This window comes from Balaenoptera ricei, chromosome 12 (assembly GCF_028023285.1).
Source record: "Balaenoptera ricei isolate mBalRic1 chromosome 12, mBalRic1.hap2, whole genome shotgun sequence".
In the NCBI taxonomy this organism is placed as follows: Eukaryota; Metazoa; Chordata; class Mammalia; order Artiodactyla; family Balaenopteridae; genus Balaenoptera; species Balaenoptera ricei.
The window spans coordinates 9,872,992-9,895,736 of record NC_082650.1 but is presented as its reverse complement, the minus strand read 5'-3'; the positions used below and the strand labels follow the sequence as shown (position 1 = coordinate 9,895,736).

Genomic DNA, 22,745 nt, shown 5'->3' with positions numbered 1-22,745 from the left:
GGGTTCAGGGGAGGCTCCCACCGTCTGGGCGGGGCCACGTGTACTTGCACCCCATTGGGCAGAGGTCAGTCACGTGGCCACTGCCGCGTGTGTGGAATGGTCAGCGCAGCCCCAAGCCCTCAAGGAGCACGAAGGTTGCGGGACGGCCAGCCTTGGGTGTCCTACCGCATTTGTGTGTCTAGGGGTCAGGTGCCTCCCAGAAAGGCGCTGGCTGTGGGCCCTGCACTTGGAAATGCAGATTCCAGGCCTACTAGGTGCGGGAGCCTGCAGAGCTTAAGTGCTGTGTTAAGCCCCTGTGCTCTTGTCTTCTTTTCTCCACAGATATCGCAAACGGCACCAGTTCAGGGGGGTACCGCCCACCTCCCAGAACCAAGGAAGTCATCATCAATGGCCAGACTGTGAAACTTAAATATTGTTTCACCTGCAAGATTTTCCGGCCCCCTCGTGCCTCTCATTGTAGCCTTTGCGATAACTGCGTAGGTGAGTAGAACCAGAAATTGCCTCTGTCCCACCTCTAATGTTTGTGCTAAAATGTCTGTAGCTGATGGAGTAGAGATTTCCTGTGAATAGACCTGTGCTAAAGAGAGTCAGCATGTGTGTCTCTTTAATCCTTCAGAACTAAACAGCTCGATAATAGTTAATATTTCAACCATATTGCCTCCTGCCCCTGATCCCGTTCACCAAGCCTAGCGTCGCCAAATCTTTTTTCTTTTTACATCCTGCAACACCACGAGGACAGCAGAATGTCCTAGACCTTCTCCTCCCGTGTACACAAGACCAGAGTGGGGGGTTCTTTGTTCCCTGGAGCTGCCGGGTCGGCAGACACTTGAAATAAAACCATTTCACCCCTAGATCCTCCATTGCCCAAGGAGCTGGCTGCACGCATAGCCAGACTCTCCCAGCTCCTCAGAGGGGCATTGTGCTTGGGTAGCCGGAGGCATTTGAAGCCCAAGGAGAGGAAAAGGGGAGAGGCCAAGAGACTTCTGGGCCTACAGTTAGGATCGTAACTCTTCCCAGAGACCACTTACCTTCTCTGTCGGCTTGCTTTCTCCAGGACAGGCTAGGAAACAGGCAGAGGGAACACCGTGGAGCACAGAGGTCCTCCAATGTGAGACTTGGCCCTGCTGTTAGGCTGTCACCATCCCAGCACAGGATTTCTACAACTGATGGGGGTGCCAGCCCCTTGGAATTACTTGGGCAGCACTTCCTGTCACTTCAGACTGAGAGCTACTACCCACACCCGCAGACCATCTTCTCCCCTGGGATGGAGCTTCTCAGAGATGAGGTTGGCAAGGAGCTGGTGGAAGCCCCAAGTGGCAGGAAGGGTAGTGAGAAATGGACTGAGGCTTTGCTGCGCGGGGGAAGACCCACAGTTCTTCAGTCCCATAACCTGCCTCTAAAAGAAATAACCAGGGATTTTCCTGGGCGAATAGACATGGAAATCCTGTTAACCTCACACCTGAAAGGATAGAACACCTCAGAACAAACCTTGTTTCCCTTAGTAACACATTATCAATTGCCAACCCTTTTCGAGCCTATTAGAATTTGTAGTCTCAATTCTTCTTCAGAAAAAAAAAAAAAAGTTTATATAATGTTTTCTGTTGTGCAAAGCCATTTTCCTTTTATTTGTCTGAAATTTACTTTATCCTCACTTTAATAATCTACAGTTTGGTAGAAAGCCCATGTTTTCCCTCTCAGACCTTTTTTTGGTTCTATTCACTTGGAAAAATTACTTTTAACCTTTGCTCCGTAGCAAAACAGCATGGAATTTTGTTGTCTTTCCCAAGTAGTAAGAACCAGTTAAGAGCCTGGAATCTGGTACCCAGTGGCCTGGGTACAAATACTAGCTTCATGACTTAGACAAGCAACCTCAACTCTCTATGCCTTGGTTTTCTCATCTCTACAATGGTGTCAATAGGAGTGCCTACCTCATGGGATGGTTAACAGAGTAAATGAGTTAACGCATGCAAAGCACTTAGACCGGTGCCTGGCTTTCGGCAAATGCTCTGTGATTGTTAGCTGCTATTCTGTTATTAACTACTGCTCCCTTGACATTTTTGATTGGCTTTCTCTGGCAAATTTCTTGATCTACTGTATCCCTCTACAGGTATGGTGACCAAAACTATACCTGGTCCTGTATGTGAGGACACACACCAGGGTTTCTACAAGGACACATGACAGCCTTTGTGTGATTTCTGATACCCTTCCTGATGACTTCAGCCCCAGTGGCCATCCCATGCTCTTCTCGAGCATACTTTTAAGCCAAAGCAGCACAGTGGCTTAAATGTCTTCAGGGGAATAATGTGTAGGGATTCAGAGGACCCTTTCTTGGGTTGTAATTTTGATATTACATGATGAAATATTATATGATGGAATATATATATATATTTTCGTTCACATAAAATCTTTTGCATGTCTTCTCCTGGAGGTCTAATGACTTGTTCCAGTTGGCATTTATAGGAAGGGAGTTGTTTCCTACAAACCTGAAGAGTTTACGGGGCATCTCCTTCTCTTTATCATTTATAAAAATGTTTACCCATTTCTAGACACCTGACTGTCAGTTGGTCTCAATCTTCTGTCTTCTGTCTCTAGGCTAGATTCCTAATCATGATAAAACATTCTGCTCTATCTCATAGTGTTTTAAAATTCTCTTCGGATCATACTGTAAAACACTTTCTGAAAGTTCGTCTAATTCCCTCATTTGTTCCCTCCATCGCCCGTAGGTAAACATAAGTTTACATGTTCCTTAAAGAACCCTGATGAATTAGATGTAAAATCATCTTACCAGAATTATATATGTAGTTAATGGTGTACTTCTCCTATAGTATAACTGTATAAGATAGTACCCTTTCTTATAGAAACTACCAGCTGAGAAAATAAGAGCCATCAGTCTATAATATCCAGGAGCCCTTCTGATAGGTTCTGAGCAACCTTTCTGATAAATCCAAGTCACATGCTAATCCAGAACTCCACAAGCAAGCATGGGGCTGTCCTGTAATGGGAAGATGCAGAACAGCGAAGGGAAAGGAGAGGAAGCGGGGAGGTTGGGGTAGGCTCAGAGGAGGAGACTGGGTGAAGAGTGCGTTGACAACAGCTGCCTCTAAGCCTCATTTGACGGCCCTAGGGCTGGAGGTTGGCAAACCCTGATCAGGGCCCCACTGTGTAGAGGACAGGTGAGATAAATAGCATACAGTTGATGTAAAATAAAGCTACTCACTGCACTCGGAGAACAACCACACAACGACTCAAACCTACATAGCTTTGGTTTTCCAGTTCATTACACTACATTTGGGCCTTTGGTGTGACCCATTAACTGACCAACGAATTGGACCTTGTGCATTTGGGAAAAGAGAGTGGAAAGCAAATGTCTCCAACTGAGAAGTATAATTGCAGAGTTTGCCACTATCTTATTTTTAGATAGAAAGTTTTTATTGAAAGAATTCTACTTTTTGCAGCCACGGGGGAAAAAAAAAAAATACAATGATGTGCTGAAAGCCAGGGTCTACACATGTGGCTTCCCTTCCCTTGTAATGAATGGGTTTGGCTTGGTCCTTCCTAGGCACACAAATAGATGTCACTTTGCACTGGGAGGGGAGAGAGGAAAATGCAGCTTCCCAGGCAGTTCAGAAGCGTATTTTTCTTTGTTAAATAAGTTTGAAATGAGAGCAAAATTGAAGGGGCTGTGTAGTTGGAGTTGAGGACTAAGGGAAAAGCGTTCTTGGGGAGCAAACTCTGTTGCTAACATAGAACAGGTTAGCAAAGCCAGGCTGTTGGGACATGGCTATAAGGACAAACAGACCCAGAACTGAATCCTGGTCCTGTCCTTGGATACTATTGGAACCTGGGCAGGTTATCTGACCACCTCCATGGGTTTCCACATCTGTAAAATGGGGTGATCCTAGTACTGCCTCATAGGTTTCTTTTAAGGATGAAGTGAGATAGTGCCGAGCAAGCACAGACCTGGTGCACACCGAGGGCTCACAAAGGGCTTGCCAGTGATGTTATTGTGCGTAATAGGAGGAGAGCTGCCGCGGTGCTCCCAGGGAACTGCGTAGAGCGACGTTGTCTTCACGGAATGATGGGAGTCCCCTTGTTTTCCTGTAATCTGGGAGGATTTGGATGATCTGCAGCTGCAGGAATGAATATATCCTGTTTCTCTCTTTGTCTCTTTTTATCTCTGTTTCTCATTGTCTCTCTGTGTTGCCATCAAATCGCTTCTGCACCTTGAAACAGAGTATTTGGGGTTGTTTGTTCTTCCAGGCAATTTTTGACGTTATAAAATATTTTTACACAACTGACAGCTGGGGCCGAGGAGCCACCTCTGCTCGCTCAGACCCTTAGGATCCCTCAGGTCTTTAAAGGAAGAGTAACAGAAGGAGCTGGAAAGCAAAACATACCCTTGTGCGGTCTTCTCAGACTCACTATGTATGTTCCAGCCCCAGCTGAGCCCCTTCCACATCTCCCCAACCAGGGTGGACCCTTTCAGGGAAGACTGTCCTTTGGTGGGCTCTGGCCCAGTGTCAGAATAGCCAGCAGCTTTCCCTGGCATTGGGTATTTTTAACACAACCTAAACCTGTAATAAAATGTGATTTACTTGAAAGTAATTTATGCATGCACTGTGAACTAAACTAAGTTTGCTAAACACTAAGAAGGAGCGCTGCAAGCGTTTGCAAGCCTGCTCTACGGGAGTCTGTCTGACTCGGACCAGCCCAGAGGCAGCAGCACCTGGGTCCCAGACCTGCTGCCTGGTCCATCTCTGCTTCCACGATGCCACATCTGGAGGTGCTGTGAGGACAGAGAAGGTGGCGCACGAAGCCCTCGAGCTGTGTCAGCCGCTGCAGAGCTCTCGGTGGCACCAGCCTCCTCTCTCATAGGGGGTTGCTCTGGCCCCATTTTCACGTGTCCCCTTCTGTCATTTCTGATGTGGATGGCGCAGAGAACCTCCAGACACCCTCTGCAGGGACTCAGTGCCCACTTACTCTTGTTTTTGGGAGAGCTTCACAGTCGTCTTCAAAAGCTCGCTCGCTCTCTCCTGGGCACTGTACTACGCTCTCCCACCCCACAGTGTCTCCCCTTCCCCGCCCCCTACCCATCCAGCTGCTTCCTCTGAGATGTGGGTTTCTGAGCTGAGACTGCAGACGTCTTGTCTGTTGGGTACACTCTGCTGAGCCCAGTTACTGCTTCACAGTTGTATTCAATATTAAGAGGTCTGGAATATCTGAGATTTAGAATCACAGCTGCCTTCTGGTGTGGGTAGCACACTGGAATTTCTTTTATTAAACGATTTGGGTATGGTGAGAAGGGTATTAGTTTTACATAGGAAAGCATATCATTTGAAGGGAATGGTGCAAGCTGGCATTTATAGCCTCCCAGGGACCAAAAAAAACCCAGGGATTTACTGTGCCCCTCCTAGTTTCCAGTATCCTTGATTTTTACTGACATTTAATGAGCACCTGTGTGTCAGGCACTGTGCTGGTATCTACATGCATCAAAATAAAATACAGTCCGCAAGAATCATTCTTAAGAACAGACCAAAGAGAATTCAAGGCCAGAAAGCATTGTATTTATCATATTACATGGATCAAAAAAAGAGTAATTTTATGTTAGTAAAGAGCACATTTAAAAATTCAGTCATCAACATATATGCATCAAATAACATTGCATCAAAATACATAAAGTAAAAATTGTTAGAAAATGCAAGGATAATTTGGTATAACATAATGCTAGTGAGAAACAATAATATACCTCTGGTTTTGTTGGCTCAGGTAAGCAAAATAAAAGATAATGAATATATAATGAATAAATATATGCTGAACTTTGTTTCTGTAAGGTATACTTACCTTTTGTAACTGATTGTGGAACATTAGCAAAATTAATCATACTAGCTGCACAGAAATTCCTAACTTTCTAAAAGCAGATATTACACAGACTGTGTCACCTAATGACATAACAATAAAACTAGAAATCAATCACAAAAATATAAATACACAAACCTAACCAATTATAATGTTTTTTAAGAACCCTTTTCATCAACTCTTGGGTGACAGAGACTTCAAAATTGCGCTTGTGGAATAGTTAGAAAATGACAATAAGAACAATGCAAAATAAAACTTCATGCCAGTCAGAATTCTAAATTCTAACTGCACAAAATAGTTAACCTAAGCAGAAAAGGAGTTATCTGGAAAACTATCGGGTAGCCCATAGAAAGGAAGGAGGAGGCTGCAGAACCAGGCTCGGCAGCCTGGAAGAGCGGGGGGAGGCTGGGTGCCTGAGCACAGCCAGTCATTCCTGCAGTAGGATGTCCCAGGAGGCGCAAGCACCACAAGCAAGATGTTTGTGACACCACCACTGAGTTCTGACTCTGCTGCTACCATCAGCTTGGAACTGTGACTCTGTCTGCAAGGACCATGGGCTCTGGATTCAGAGATCTGGGGGGTTGGGAGCCCCTGGGCCTGTTTCGTTTCCACACCCAAGCAGCCAGCGAGACGGGGGAGGTAGCTGCCCCACTTTCAGCTTCTGTAACAGGGGTGGAGGGCAGGGCCTACCTCCCACCTATTTTGGGATTCTTCACAAACAGGAAGCTTACTTGGATGGTGGATGGCCAATGAAATTAGAAGTTTTCAGAAGTCTAGTACAAAAAACAAAACCGAATTTAGAAGCAACTAGAGGAACATAGCAGCCATCTCAAGAAAATAGAAAAAAGAACAGCAAAATAAACTTAGAAAAACAGGAAGAAAACCATTAGTAACCTAGAAAACGGAAAAATAAATATGATACCGGATCTAATTCTTCGGCAAATAAGCAACAAAAAGATAAACTTCTGGTGAGACCAAAGGAGAGAAAATAACAAAGTGGAAATAACAGATTCAAGTGAGACAGTCTCTCCGCAAACTTATGTATAAATTTAATGTAATTTGAGGCAGGAGACAAGATAAAAAATGTACAGTTTGATTACCAATACCATTTGGGGAAAATTATTGGATTTTTGGAAACTGTTGACTCTTTACTGTTCATGTGAGGGCTGACCCTAAGCTTTCCGTGGTGACACAGGCTGGGTTCTTCTGCCCCTGAGGGCTTCCAGCCCCTTTGTGTTCATCTTTGTTTTAGTTTTTTTCTTAGTGTCTGGAGTTTTACCCTTTTTGGTTTAAGCAACAGGTCCTGTAACTAAAAAATATATCAAACAACCTAATGAATGCTTTTGGATTCAAGACATTGATCGTGTTTCCACCCTCTCGCATTCACTGACCTCTCTGGCGAGTTTCTGTTTGCCTTAGACCAGCAGTAATTGCGTCTCCACCTCCAACTTGAAATGAATAAATACGGACATGGGATCTTTTAGCTGAAAACAAACTGGGAGGTTTTTCTTTCCACAGATAATCTATTGTAGTGCACCAAGGGTTTAATGAAACTTGCAAAGTGACAGATAACTTCAAGGCATATTACTGTCATTGTCATGTAACTCACACTGTGCAAGATTGTGGAGAGAGCCGGAATTCATTTCATGTCTGTGCGGAAGACTGCCATTTGTTCATAAAAGGTTTTATTCATTGATATGAAGAAACTCAGAGCCAAATGTAGCAGCCTCTAAACAATGTAAAGAAGACTTTGGGGTGTGTATTTTTGGCACTGACTTATTCCCGGTTTTCTTACAAGCAACTCAAGTCCTTTTTAGAAAGTGATGGGAGTTTTAATTAAGTCACTCGTTAGCAATGATTCGTTGTTATTAGCTCAAGTGACAGATGGCAGAATTCCAAGTAACCTTCCTGACTCATTTGACCATAAAATGACATTCTTTCCTGGAAGACTTTTCGTCTTCTCTTATGTCAAATTAAAACCGTTCCTGGTTGTCAGTACGTTGTTTTTTCTGTCTCTTCCTACCAGTTCACATTTCCTGTATTTCTCTATTGATTCCCGTCTCCTGGGAACCAATAGTTCTTCTGTTGGTTCTTCTGTAACCTCTTCTTGGCTGTCCCCCAGCTCTTCTCTTGGTCCCCCTCATCCTCCATGGATTCGTCATGCTGTAGCTGGAGACACCCTTTTGTTTCAGCCAGATAAGCTGGTCCCTTCTCTTTCTCAACATGTCCTCCCCACAATGAGAGCCCCTGTGTTCTGCCACCAAGAGTTTCTTCCAAAAAAATTAAACTCAAGAAAGTCTAGAGGTGCTTTTGAGGCAATCACCAAAATAAAATAAAATTCTACAAAGTCTCTCAACTTTCAGAAGAATTTCCTTCATAACATGTTTGTCATAGGTGTAAGTACATGTAAGTAGATGTAAATTCCTCAAGATGGAGTACCCAGGCCTGGGAGTCTGCATTGTAGCAAAGTAAAAGGAGGTGGGGATCAAGCACAGTCAAGGTTGAGAGCCATGGGAACAGACTTTCTGTGACCCTCTCCGGGATCCACCATTGAGGTCAAGCCATCTGGGTGTTTTGGGAATTGCTCACCTCTCGTGGAGAGCAGCGGCCAGCAGTGAGGCCTCCTATGGGAGGTGGCCACTTCCAGAAGAGCACTGCTATGGTGATTTGCACCCTTAAAAAATTATTAATAAGATAGCTACCATCTTTGGAGCCTGTTAGAAGCCATACATTGCAAGTATCATTTTACAAATGGAAGTTCATCAGTATTAGTACTTCTTCTGTAACTCACCTTAGGGCCATAGTCCCTCTGGGGGTCTGAGGTGGACATTGACATGGCCTGACGACACGGGTGAAGTCCACCGAGCTGAGTGGCTGGGCCAGGGCCCAGGGGTGGATGTTGAGAGTCAAGAGGAGGAATCAGGCCATATCTGTAGAAGGCTCTGTAAAGCAGACGTTTACCACTCATCCAAAAGTATTTCTTCATTGGCTGGTATATGCAAGTAGAATGCAAGGAAGTGTTAAGATGGGCTTCCTGCCTTTGACAAGTTTTCTGCCAACTCATGAAAAGTGAACTAACATCATAAAGAAATATTTTAGGGAGTTCCCTGGTGGCCTAGTGGTTAGGATTCCGGGCTTTCACTGCCGTGGCCCAGTTTCAATCCCTGGTCGGGGAACTGAGCTCCCGCAAGCCACACGGCACAGCCAAAAAAAAAAAGAAAGAAAAAAAACCTATTTGGCCAGGTTGTAGCACTCAGGATATCTAGTCTGATCTTAGGAGGGTCATCTTAGACCAATTCCCATAAAGAGGAGAAATGGGAGGAAAGGCTGGAAAAATTCAATAGCAGTCACACTGAAGCCCTTGGGTGCCTGTCGAGAAAGAGGAACTAGACTCAGCCACTAGTGCACCATCCTCGAGCAGGAACCTGAGATGCTCTGATCTCACACATCAGTGTAAAGTGAATTGATGAGATATCTTAGTTAGCTCTTGGCCGGTGATGCAGTATGACTAACACCCTCCAGAATCTCAGTGACTTTGAACAAACAGCCTTTCTTTTCCTCATGGGCCTGTGGGTCTCCTGGGGCAGCTCTGGGTTTGGCTCTGGGCATTGCTCAGGTTCAGGCTTCTCCTCAGATTTGATTCTGGAACCCTGGCGGAAGGGACAGCAGCTGCCAGGCATGTTCTCCTCACTGAGGCCGGGGGGAGGGGGGTCACTGGACCACATGATGGGGGCCAAAATATGCAGTATCTCTTACAGCCTCTGCTTACGGCACATTTGCTAAGACTCCATGAGCCAAACAAGGCACATGACCGTGACCAGGACCTGTCAGTGGGGCAGGGAAGGATACTCCCCCCTCAAGAAGGGGAGTAGCGAGTATTTGCTGAAATACACCAATCTGTCACATGCAGGGAGACTCGAAGGCCAAACATCAGTTACCTTCTAAGAAGCAGTTGTGTGTCTCATTCATCTTTTTAAAGCAGATGGCGCCTTATAGAAGATGCCCAATAATGAATTGTTTACTTGGGTTGCCGAGAATTGAAATTGGCCTCCAGCAACGGATTTGGGAACTAGGGAGGCTAAGGATGCAACATACTTTACCAGCCCCAAAGTTTCTTCTTCCAAAATATTTGTGGCTGTATCAGCCCATCCAGCTGCTCTCTGTTGGGTGTTAAACAATAAATGTTTCACCAAATTCCACCCACTATTTGTAGGAGTTGGGCAGGACTGAGCTGTTAAAGGCTGGAAACTTGAATAGTGAAAAATAACCTGTATTCTTTAGTTTTGAAAGCTTAATACACGTTTGGACATTGTTTTTAAAAAGCTATAAAAATAATTTGGTTTGTTGGAACAGATTGAGTTTTATCTTATTTTTAAAAGGTTGAGAAGTATTTTAAATAAAGGACTAATGGAAATTGGAATAAAGGAAGAAGAATCACTTATATAAGAACCTAGTACCTATGAAAATGTAATTATTATCTTTTTTGATTAAAGAAGTAAAATGGATACATAGAAACAATTTATACTAAAATAACTTTCATTTTATGATGCCATCATGTATTTATGTATGGCTTCTGACTTTTGGAGGTAGTTCTGTATATGTTATCTCATTTGCTGCTCACAACCAGCCTGGGCATTAGTCGAGGTAGAGAGTATCACCCCCATTTGCTACAGAACTCAAATTCAGAGAGGGCAGGAACTGTCCATGATCACACAGCAAGACTCTAGCAGCTGGAACCAGAAGGCAGCCTCCTAACCACTGTGTGAAAGTTCATACACCACAGACTTAGAGCAGAGAGAAACGCAGCTGGGCCTGAAAGTCAGCAGCAGGTGGACAAGTAAGACGTAAACACAGGAGAAAACGTAATAATTTCTACTCTAGCCGGGGAGAAACGCTGATCATCCAACAGGTCGTGTCCACCATGAGTGAGGCTCTGTGCCGGCCCAGGCTGGGGTGCAGCACGCAGAGAGAGAGCAGGAAGTTGAATCACACACGGTCACCAGCCTTTAAAGTCTTATAAAAGCTGCAGGGAGGGTAGGGAAGGTAAGTGTCTGGCACGACCTGGTCGGGCCCAAGCAAAGTCATAAGTAAGCGCAACTTGCTAGTTATTCCCCAGGATTATCAGGTTAACACGACAAGATATATGTATAAGTACTTTAAATTTTTTAAAATCTCTCATAGATGCATATGAAGATTATACTCACCTCCTGAAATTATACTGCCTGAGCATCCTAGTTTTTGTATAACAGAGGCTCTCTGTACCTTGGATCAGGCCTTCTCCTCCCCAGCATTCCTGTTAGTCTTTAAGATCCCAGGGGAGAGTTTAATGGATCCGTGGGTACCGGAAAGCTGATGGGACACTGCAACTTGAGTGGAAGCAGTGAGCCCCAAACCTGAGCAAAGTCACTGACCGCGTGGCCTGGACAGAGCAAGTTCCCCAAAAGGCCCAGAGCGAGAGATGAGATGCCGTGAGGACACACAGCAGGACTGTGGCCCTACTACCGAAGTGCAGCGTACTCCCTGGGCCCGACTCCCTCCAACCACAGGCCTGACCAGGGGCTGAGACCCTTGCTTCTCAGGGTTGCTTAGTGCAGGGATTCCTGCCCTGGGCACCATGGGTGGGATTCAGGGGGTCCAAGAGCTTGGATGGAAAACTCTGACATCTTTAATCTCACTAACCTCTAAATGAAATTTAATATTTCTTTCAATTATGATCACAGGCAACAAACCACATTAGTTGTATTAGTCACCACTAGAAATCACAGACATTTTCATATGACATAACAGACGTTGAAAATAGAATCATTTACATTTGCTATTTCAAAACCACTGTAGTTGACAAACTGTAGCTCTTGTTATTTGGCATATGAATAAATAAGCTTGTATCCTACTATGTCACAACTTTTAAACTATTTTAAACTATTTTGAAAATGACATTTATTACTGATTTCAACATTAATAAGGTGGAAGGGTACATGGCTTCATGAGACTGCTAACAGGGTTCATGGCACACAAACTAAGTTAAGAAGTCTGGTTAAATCTTGTTTAGACGCTGCAGTTGTTAGAAAATAGACTCCTTAAGATGACAGGTAACATCTCTCCACCCCACCAGAGGGTTGGTGTTGATTTTTTTCAAGTAATAGGCAGTAACATTTATTTCAAGAATGCCATTTTTAAAAGCTGCTTTTTTTAAAAAAGAAAAACTTTACTGGGCTTGTTCTTCCTTCCTCTCTTTCTTCCTCTTTCGCTCTTAACCCAAACACAGGTGTGCAGAGCACGCACACACACACACACACACACACTCACACACATACACACAGACACACACTCACACACATACACACACACATATACACACACAGACACACACACACACACATACACACACACAGACACACACACAGACACAGACACACACGCACACACACACACACACGCACACAGCTTCCTGCACTGGGCAGTCAGGCCTGGGCCACCCACCCACCCGGGGTGCTTGGCAGCCTGGTGTCCAGCCTGCTACAGATTCTTGGTTGTTTTCTGGGAGCATCTGTGTCACCCTTTCATTACAAAGGAGAGAACAGAAAGCTCAGGGGCAGGACCAGGACCAGGACCAGTACTGTGCCGCTGGCCCTTCCCAGCCTCCTCCTCCCCACCTCGGTGTTCCTGGGTAAATAGGACCCTTCTTAAAAATTGCTGAGAATTCACTCCTTCCCATTGTTCCTGCCTCAATCTGTTTATGCTACCGAGGAATACTGGGAAGATAAGAGCCCTTGGTATAAAGAAATTTAAACTTTCCCTCAAAAAATAATACAATATTATCTTAAATTTGAAGCCAAGATTGTTTCCAAGCCCCACATGGGTTTTCTAATGGTTTGTATCACATACCTTTTCATTGAAAGTTAGCAAAAACAAGATAGTGTTAGAGTGTACTCTTGGCTCTTACACATTCAATTCACAACAATATCACAGTAGAGTGGTCTGCCATTTATCATGTGTTAGAAGTAACCAGTTTTCTATCAAGCTGTTTGTGCCTGAAAAACCATTGCCTATTACTGATTTATGGGTTTGTTTTTCAGTCCAATAAATTGAGCCCAAAATGCATTTTTTTCATCTTTGATCGTGCTGAATATTTGCTGTAGGACAGGAAATCGCCAGCATGTGTGCCTGGGGTTATAATAATGCTGTGCTCAGGGAAGCGGGGAGCCTCTAGGCTAATAGTCCTTCAGGGCTATGCACATGGCCACGTCAGCACTTCAGTGGCTCACCTGTTTAAGGAATATCCTCTGACTGTTGCGGGTGTGTCAGGCTCTGCGCTAGGCAGGCACTGGGGAGACGATGGTGACAGTGATCGGCACAGCCCTGCCCGCAGAGCTTCCCTACCGAGGAACTCAGGTAGATTCACAGACTCCTGTGGTACAGGGTCATGTGGGAGCGTGTGGGAGAGGTTCCTAACCCAGAGGACGGAGCATTCCATCTGAGACCAGTGGATGCACAGGTCATAGGAGGATGACCTGTGCAGAGGCGCAGGGCAGCGGGAGGCGGGCAGACCCATGGCACTAGAGAAAGTGGAGACTGCAGGCAGAGAGGGCTGCAGCCAGAGGCAAGACGCCTTCCAAGCCACGCTGAGGAGCTTCGGTCTTATCCCAAGGGCAAGGGACAGTAGAGTGGCCTTATCAACCGTGTGTTTCAGAAAGTGCTCTCTGTCTGCATCGCAGAGGGTGAACTGGATGGTGATAAGACAGGGCCAAGGAGATGGGTGGGAGGGCTGCAGCTACCCTATAACTAGGGAAGTAGCCGTGGAGATGGAAAGACGGCGTGGATGGATCCCAGAAATCCTCCAGAGGAAGAAACCACGGAACTAAGTGCTTCATTAAATTCATGGACCTGGGGCAAAGAAGAGTGAGTTTTTGATCCCTCTGTCTCCTGAGCACGTGATTATTTCCCCGTATTAGAAAATTAATGCTTTTAAAGAAAAATCAAGTTCACATGTTTTCAGTCAATCATGACACAATGACCTGAGTCTATAAACTACATAACTCAGTGTAACCACCGGAACCCTCTGGCTCTTGGTCCAGAACTGGATCTGTAGCAACTTAAACATGAGGACCCAGAGACAGTGACGTCAACTTCAAGGAACTGGGTACCACGTGTGTCCAGCTGTGAGTGGTTGGCTGGTGTCTGAGGTCAGAGACAGAGAAGAAAAAGAGGGAGAAGGGGAGGAAAGAAGTGCTAGAAAATAGAAGGAAAAGAAATACAGAAGGGAGAGAGCGAGAAAGGTGAACATGGAGAGGAAGTGAGAGGTGGTGAGACGGAAGTGGCAGCAAAGGTGCTGGGTCAGAGCCGTCGGGGCTGAGAGGAAGCAGAGCTGGCGGGAGGTGCTCCTCACCCGGCTCGGGGCTGCCCCGCAGCTGCTCAGGACGCCAGCTGTGCCCACGGGGCAGCCCCCTTATCCAGAACGTTCCCCACCACCAGCATGACCCCTCCTGCCTGCTGTCGAGCTGTTTACAGTTTACAAAGTGACATCAGGAAGGGCACTGAGAGCTTCGTGGTGAGTGAGGTGGGCTGTTGAATGGTCTTTAACCAAAAATGTTTTGGGCTGCTGTTAACGAGGAGTCCATTTTCAATCCTGCTCTAAACAGAAAGTGTCTTTCCCCAGCTCCTGGGGCCTCAGGACAGAGAACAGAGGAGGTGGAGACAGTGGCGAGAGGAGAAAGCAAATCCTGCAAGAAGCCGCAGATAACAAGGGACCGTCCATGGACAAAGGCTGGACGCGGGGCGAGTGCTTTCCCGAGTGTGGGGGAAGGAGAGCCTTGCCTCAAGATGTCAGGGAACAGCAAGGGGACCCCAGAGGTGCCTCCGACTGGACCGGTCCAGCCTCCTAGACTTGCTGGCTAAAAGTCTTCAGCATTTCCTTGGAGGGAAAAACTCAGAGACAACATCATAACATGCATTTGTAGAACTTCTGCCTGTGGCTTTGTAGGGTGAATCCTCATAGCGCCCGTCCCAGAGGGAGCTTCAGACATTCCCACCGGAGTCCTTCGCTGGCATCATAGAGGCCCAAGGGATGACCCCCGCCTCCCTCAAGTATCATTATCCACAGGCGGCTGAACTGGATAGATCCTACCCGAGTCAAGAATCTGGACCTAGAGTGAGAACAATCAAGTAAACTGCCCGCCCCCGTGAAGGTTCAGTGAGCTTAATTCTGTTCACATCCGTGGAAGCCTTCCCACAGCCTTGGGAGGCAGGGCTGGAGGGAGCGTTCCCACACGTAAATGAGAAATGGCAGGCGAGGCTGGCTCACACCCTGGGAAGCAGGGCTGTCCCCAGAGCCCTCGCAGAGCAGCCCTGCTCTTCGCAGCTTTGGGTCCTGGCTGCTGGCCTGTCGAGTTCAGAGCCACCCTTTGGGACAGGCGCTGTCAGCTGAGCTCTCACGCGGAACCGGCAAAGCCAGGATGCTGACGCGTTCATCTTCAGCAAGTGACTCTATGACTGGTCCAGCTGCTTGGGCAGCCAATGCATAGTCAGAAGGCTAATTTATAATTGTAGAATGAGAAATATAACCATCGTGGGAAGCAGAACGTGCATGGCCAGCCCTCGGGCGGCTTTCTGGATACTTGGGGCAGATATTCTCGTGTGAGACCAGGAGCCGTCTACATGTATACTTCAGAAAAATGCTTTGTTAGAAGACTCTAATAGTTTAAATTTTTTTTTTTAAGATATTCCTTTATTTTTATTTTTTATTTATTTATTTATTTATTTTTGGCTGTGTTGGGTCTTCGTTTCTGTGCGAGGGCTTTCTCTAGTTGCAGCGAGCGGGGGCCACTCTTCATCGCGGTGCGCGGGCCTCTCACTATCGCGGCCTCTCTTGTTGCGGAGCACAGGCTCCGGACGCGCAGGCTCAGTAGTTGTGGCTCACGGGCCTAGTTGCTCCGCGGCATGTGGGATCTTCCCAGACCAGGGCTCGAACCCGTGTCCCCTGCATTGGCAGGCAGATTCTCAACCACTGCGCCACCAGGGAAGCCCCTAATAGTTTAAAACAATGCATTTAAAGTAAATTTTAAAACATACATCTTTTCTTATTCTGTGCATTTATGTATTTAAAAACTGTTTTCAACAAAAGAAAGAGACTGTCTGTCTGGTGCTATATTTTGGAAAGTGCATCCTTCACCAACAGGAAGAGTCTCAACCACAGGATCTCTGGGGCGTCCAGGCACATTTTCAGCCGGTCCTGGATTGCTGCCATGAAATCAACCACAGGGTCCATGTGCTGCACACATGCCCACTTCTAATGCAAAGGTAAATTGGACCTAATCCAGAGAAGAGTGATCTTTGGCCATGGTTTTATTTTTAGCTGACCAAGAAGTGCTCACCTCATTTCTGCCTGTAATTGTCAAACGGCAACTCTGTTTTAAAAACACACTTCTTCGATACCCAAGAAAGCCACAGGCAATTACTTCGTGAAAGTCTGTTTCTGTTTGTCTTGCTCTCGCCGCATGTGTACCTCTTTGGCTCACTCTGTCTCCCCTGATTTGTCTGTGGCTCCTGGCTTCGTGTCTCTGGGGAGTGCGTGTGCTCACCTCTGCTCTCGCTGCCTTTTGCCTTCCCGAAGTCTGTCTCTGTCTCTCAAGTTTTTGTCTCCAGCTCAGGCCTCTCCTCAGAGCTCCAGACTTGCAGGTACATCTGCTTTCCGGGCATCTGCACTTGGAGAGCCCAGAGACATCCCAAATCAGCATTCCCCGGGACCCCCACCTCGCTGAGTGCCAACACCGTCCATCGGTTGCACAAGGCAAACACCAAACGTTTCATATTTGGCTCCTTCCCCTCCCGCCCTTCCCTAAACACCACCAGGCCCTGTACTTTTTCTTACTAGGTGGGTGCCTTTCCCTCCCCTTACACTAGCATGGCCAACTGCAAGCTGCCATCATCTCTCACCTTGCCTGGGCGGGGGTCTCCTAGTGGACCCTGACCATCCACTCCTCTCCCCATCCAGTCTACCCACTACCACCCCAAACAGAACCTGATCACACCACCTCTCTCCTTAAGTGTGCTTTCCTGCTGGTGGCTCATGGGAAGGAGGCCCACATCCTTCACCTGGTCCACCAGATCTGTGCCCTCCCTGTCTCCAGCTCTGTGGTACCTCACGCCTTGCTGCCTGGACTCCAGCCCTGAGGGTCTCCTCTCAGTTCCTGGAAAAAGGCACACCCTCTCTGTGAAGTCCTCTCACGGAGGGCTCTGGGCTGGTTCCTAGGGAAGCGCACTCTTCCTTGGGTTTTCTGTGCTCGGCCTTCACAGCTCTGACCGGCTATTTGATGAAAGCCTCTGCCCGGTGGACGTGTAAGCTCCAAGAGGGCAGCTCTGTCTGTTCCTCACCAAGTGTTCCCAGCCACCTGCCCCTCCCTGGCCTGCAGCCGCTCAGCTAACATTTGCTGAAGGAGGGAGGCAAGGACGGAAGGGAGGGAGGAAGGAGAAAAAGAGAATTGGATACTCCTCTGCCTGTATCTGCTTCATCTCTCCAGGGTACCTTTCTCTCTTTAAAAAAAAAAAAAAAAGCCTATTACTTTTTTAGCTCAGTGACTAGGTTACTGTTCTCAACCGGAACAAAAAGACTTCCTTCCCCCAGTGTAAACAAAACTCACCACTCATACCCTCAGACCTCCCAGCGGTACAAATGAAAATTTTTAGACTCCAAGAGAAATGATAATTTTTTTAATTAAGTCTGATCAGGAACTAGTAACCCTGATACAGTTCTGGGAGGACGGAAATGACAATTTAAAATGACTCATAATGTGTTTAGGCCTATTACAGATATAATTTATACATATATTTATTCACTCAACAAGTATTTGAGGGCCTATCATGTGCCAGCTGCAAATTTGAACACAGCAGTAGCTTTCAAATTTTTTCCCCCCTGCAACTCACAGTAGGAAATGCATTTTATATTGGGACTCAATTTACACAGATACTCAAAGTTTCATGAAGCCATACTTGAGTATATGAGATGCCTTGATATTTTCTATTTTATTCTTTTTTTTTTTAAGGTTGGGCATGACCAACTAAACTAATTTTATGACTCACTACTTGATCACAGCCCTTAGCTTGGAAAACCCTGAATAAAACATAGGCCCTTCCCATATGTAAAGCGGCTCCCGACCTGTGGTCGATGACTGGCAGTTATGCTGGGTGAGCAGAGTGCCAGCCTCAAGCGGGGCTAGGGTTTGGGGTGTGTACCTTCGGGACCCGAGGAGAGGGCACATTTAGCAAGCCAATCAAAGGTAGGCGCCTGACTTTCTGCCTTCTTAGAACAACTCGACTTGAAAATTAGTTGTTGAAATTGGTTACTTCAATTTCAGCAAACTAACAGGCTGCAGGAAGTTGTATGTAAAGGCTGGGTGTGAGTGCATGAGGGTGGGAGGGACTGTCATTTTCATTGGATTTTCAAAGCATTAGGAAATAAAAAATTAAGAATCAGTGCTCTAGAGGTTAAAAAACAGAGCTTCTGATATTCGTGGAAGACAGTAGATGAGAGGGTGTGCAGTGTTAGCATTTGCTGCCTCTGCCTCAGATGTCCTCCATCACATGGTCCTCCTTCATCACCCTCATCCCACCACACCTCACCCAGGCCAGTGGAACCCTGAGAGCCTCTCCTGGCCCTGCCCGGGGATCCGTAGCTCCGTAGCTCTAGCAAGTGTCAGCCAGGAGGGTTTTGCTACTTGCCCCAAGGCTCTCCATATGGAATGGGACTTTAGCCTACTGTTAAGCTTAACTCTTAGATAATCATAATTTCCTCACTGTACTTTGCTCTTAGCAGCTCTCTGTAAATCCTTTCAGACAACCCAATAGAATCTCTAGACATTAATCTGCCACAAATCAGAAAACCACATTCCCAGGCCTGTAAACAGTTAACAGGACAGCTCAGTGGGTATGAAGGAACCAAGGCTGATTTAATGCTCTGCTCTTGCCATCTTGAAATTCTGAGTAATTTTTTAATATGATGCTCTATAGTTTCCTTGTGCAGTGGGCCCCGCAGAGTACGTAGCCAGTCCTGACTATTAGATAGAATCTTTGGCCTGTTCGAGTGCCTGTGTTTAGAAAAGTAATTAACAATCCACTGACTAGACTGTGGTAACCCAGTGAAGTGCTGGCATGGTTTGTACAAACAACAGCAACAAACAAGAAAACAACACACTAGAATCTAAGAAGTCTGCTGACCTGATTCTGGTGGTGGGAGTATTTATGTAGTACTTAGTAGTCTCTGTAGGGCCACCAGTTAGCTCTGGGTCTAACCTGGGTCTATAAGAGAGCTAGCTCTTACCAATTATTATTATTATTTTTTTAAATGTTTATAAGAAGGGTATTGGAAATTCTTTGTTTTGTCAGATATGAAATACATATATATTTTTTTAAATTAATTAATTAATATATATATATATATTTTTTTTTTTTTTTTGGCTGTGCTGGGTCTTCGTTTCTGTGCGAGGGCTTTCTCTAGTTGTGGCAAGCGGGGGCCACTCTTCATTGCGGTGCGCGGGCCTCTCACTATGGCGGCCTCTCTTGTTGCGGAGCACAGGCTCCAGACGCGCAGGCTCAGTAGTTGTGGCTCACGGGCCTAGTTGCTCCGCGGCATGTGGGATCTTCCCAGACCAGGGCTCGAACCCGTGTCCCCTGCATTGGCAGGCAGATTCTCAACCACTGCGCCACCAGGGAAGCCCGCTCTTATCAATTATTTATAGAGTTTCTACTGCGGAGGCCTGCCAGCACTTCCTAATTTTGTGTAGAGTGGACACAATGGACTTCAATTCTTGAAAAGTTTTATTTAGCCATACAATACTAATATTTCAGTGGGCAAGAAACCTTAATGACATATCCAACCGCTGAGGCCCAGAAACCTGCCTAGGTTACATCACAAAATAGGCATTTAGGATTAGGACTTCAGGTCCTTTAACTTAAGAATCCAATGTACTTTCAACAATGCACCACCAACAGAGCAATATCACACAGATTTGAAACTTAACTTGGGACTGCTTAGAACAATTACAGTGAACATTTACTAGCCGATTGTAGTTTTTTTTTTTTTCTGGTGGTTGTAAACAGTGGGCCATTTTAGAAAAATAATATAATGAGGAAACCAATATAGAAAACAGATATAGACCTGTCTGCTCTAGTTGAAGGGGAAGGAAAGGTGGGCCTTCCAGCACCCAAGGAGCTCAATTTGGAAATGCATTAGCTCTGCAGACATCAAGGCTGCGGCTTGCAGGAGCTGCCCAGGGAATACAAGCAAAGGGCTGCCATGGTCCCATTTGCTTTGGTGGTCCCTCTAGCAGCAGCGTGAGGAAACTAGGAAGGTTTCACGGTGGTTCATGACAGAGGTCACGGAGTTGCTGCAGTGGCCTTCAGAGACAGGGAGCAGAAACGTAGAAAAGATAGCAGGAATAATACAGTGAACAATCCTGTTGACCGGCTGCATGGGAGGGGTGAGAGCCAAAGGCAGAAATGAATGCATTTTCTGCCTTGGGCAACTAGATGCATGGGGGCGCCATTTACTAAGAAAAGGCAGGTTAGTGAGGCGCGAGGACAAGGGATTATAATAAACACAGCTTAGGACCCGCTGAATGAGAGGTGGCTCTGGGACAGTTAGGTGGAAACGGCTAGCAGGCAGTGGAAAGATGGCACGAACTCACACGAGGAAAGTACATCGGTGAGAAGCATAAAAGCCCAAGGGTGCACAAGCTAACCTTTGTGCTCGAGAGGAATGACTGGGGTTATCCACTCCCAACGGCGCCCTCCCAAGCCTGGGTGTTTGTAGTAGGTCACCAAACCTTGAGCCGAAGGGACACAGGATTGTGGAATCTCGGGCACATGCCCTAAAATGCCACCCAGGCAGCTGGAGAAGCAGGTACTCCAGGGGGCTGAACGTCCGGGCAGAGTCAGTGTGCAGTGAGGATTTTGGAAAGCCCTACGGATGACTTCTGAGCATCTAACACCCCTTCTGCTCATGAGTCCAGCTCTGCTTCTGTTCTGTACCAACAGTGGGGCAGCCAGGACTTGTTCGCAGAGAGCCGGCCTGAGCCACAGGGACTCCTGACTCTGGGAGGGCTGGACCGGGAGGGCGCCCGAGGGTCTTCTGGCCACGCCCACCTTTTAGAAACGGGAAACTGAGGACCATTATGAACACTGTAAACGTGAATATCACCCTCATAAAAATAAGCCCTCCAGGGCTTCCCTGGTGGCGCAGTGGTTGAGAGTCCGCCTGCCAGTGCAGGGGACACGGGTTCGAGCCCTGGTCTGGGAAGATCCCGCGTGCCGCGGAGCGACTGGGCCCGTGAGCCACAACTACTGAGCCTGCGCGTCTGGAGCCTGTGCTCCGCAACAAGAGAGGCCGCGACAGTGAGAGGCCCGCGCATCGCAATTAAGAATGGCCCCCGCTTGCCGCAGCTGGGGAGAGCCCTCGCACAGAAACGAAGACCCAACACAGCCAAAAATAATAAATAAATAAATAAATAAATTTATAAAGAGGAGATAATAGTACTTACAGAATTTATTTAAAAAAAAAAAAGAAAAAAAAAAAAATAAGCCCTCCAGGGGACCGTCAGAACATATACTGAAGAAGGGTTAGACGGGGAGGGTGTGCCCCTCTCACTCTCCCATCCAGCATCTGACTACGTGATCTTGTAACACACAATACGTATATAATTATATTACCAGATGAGAAATTACACTTGTAATTGTATAAGGCACAATGCATAGCTGTGTTTCTTTCCTTGAGCTCGTCTTATATTTTAATACTACTCATAATGAAGTTGGGTCTACAGTTTCAACTTAAGAAAAATGAAGTGTCTCAGAAGCTTTGCAAAGAGGTCTCATTCTGGATAAATTTTTTTAAGAGAACTACTTTGGACATATCACAGTTTGCTGTTCAAGGGAACCATCATCAATTCCATTAGGCTGCTGTGCCCTGCTCATAGACACAGCTCTCTGCACCTTAGATGATGTAGATTCTTTGCTGCAAGATCACAGAAGCAGGCTTACTTTGGAAAAGCGTGCCCATCAGGAATATAATTTTTCAATTTTGTGTTGTAGTCAAATTAAAAGGTTTTGAAGAGCCTTAGAATTGCTAGCTTTACGTGTATAATGTACCCCCATAAGTCAGTTCTGAAACCTTCACTTTGAGGATAAATTGACTGGCTTCAAAAAACATAGTAACTAGCAATGAAAGAACACCTGTCCAAAGAGTGTGGGGAAGTGGGAGAAGCAGGGAGTAGACATTAGAAGCAGCTCTAGACCCAGACGTAGCATGGAGGAGCCCTGGGCCTGTGGCCGTTGCATTTGGTGTGAGATTCACTTTGTATGTCACCTGTACTTGGGAATCTGTGCTGCCCACGTCAGAGGTTCGGTATGGGGCACGTGAGGTAAAGAATGTGAACGGGTATTGAAAACCAGAAAGCCCTACAGGTGTTTAAGCCATTGTGATGTAAGGTGGTGCTGATACTGATGTCAAGGCTTGGAATTTCTAGAGAGGAATGGAGACTAGAGAATTCTAGAGAAAGCGAGGTGTTGGTTGATAGCATGAGCTTGTTTTTCAGATTCGGAAGATAATTGTTTTATTCTGTGGAGAATTAAGGAGACCTTGCAGGCATAGTTTCTGGCCCTGCAAACCCAGAGGCGGAGTGGAGCTGATGCTGGGAGGGGCCCAGAGGGGTCAGGGAGTGGCCGCCCCAGAAGGAGACTCACTAGCATTCACGCACTTGCTTATAGTGGAGCTTATTTCAGAGTGTCACAACTTAGCAAGTTACAGCTGGAGAACTACTGAGGACCACCAATGTACCAAGACTGTTTTCCTGAGGATGTACAAATTGGAAATTATATTACTGATTTTATCATAATGATGCAGA

The 22,745-nt window shown here is 46.3% G+C and overlaps 1 protein-coding gene across 4 annotated transcripts in view; it reads left to right on the top strand.

Moving 5' to 3' along the window:
* ZDHHC14 (zinc finger DHHC-type palmitoyltransferase 14) overlaps nucleotides 1-22,745 on the top strand; it is a 273,468-nt gene that overhangs the window by 200,509 nt on the left and 50,214 nt on the right. For all 4 annotated transcript variants that reach the window (XM_059940929.1, XM_059940927.1, XM_059940928.1 and 1 more), the window contains exon 3: nucleotides 322-480. In XM_059940929.1, coding sequence (XP_059796912.1) covers nucleotides 322-480 — 159 coding nt within the window. The remainder of the gene's footprint in view (nucleotides 1-321; nucleotides 481-22,745) is intronic.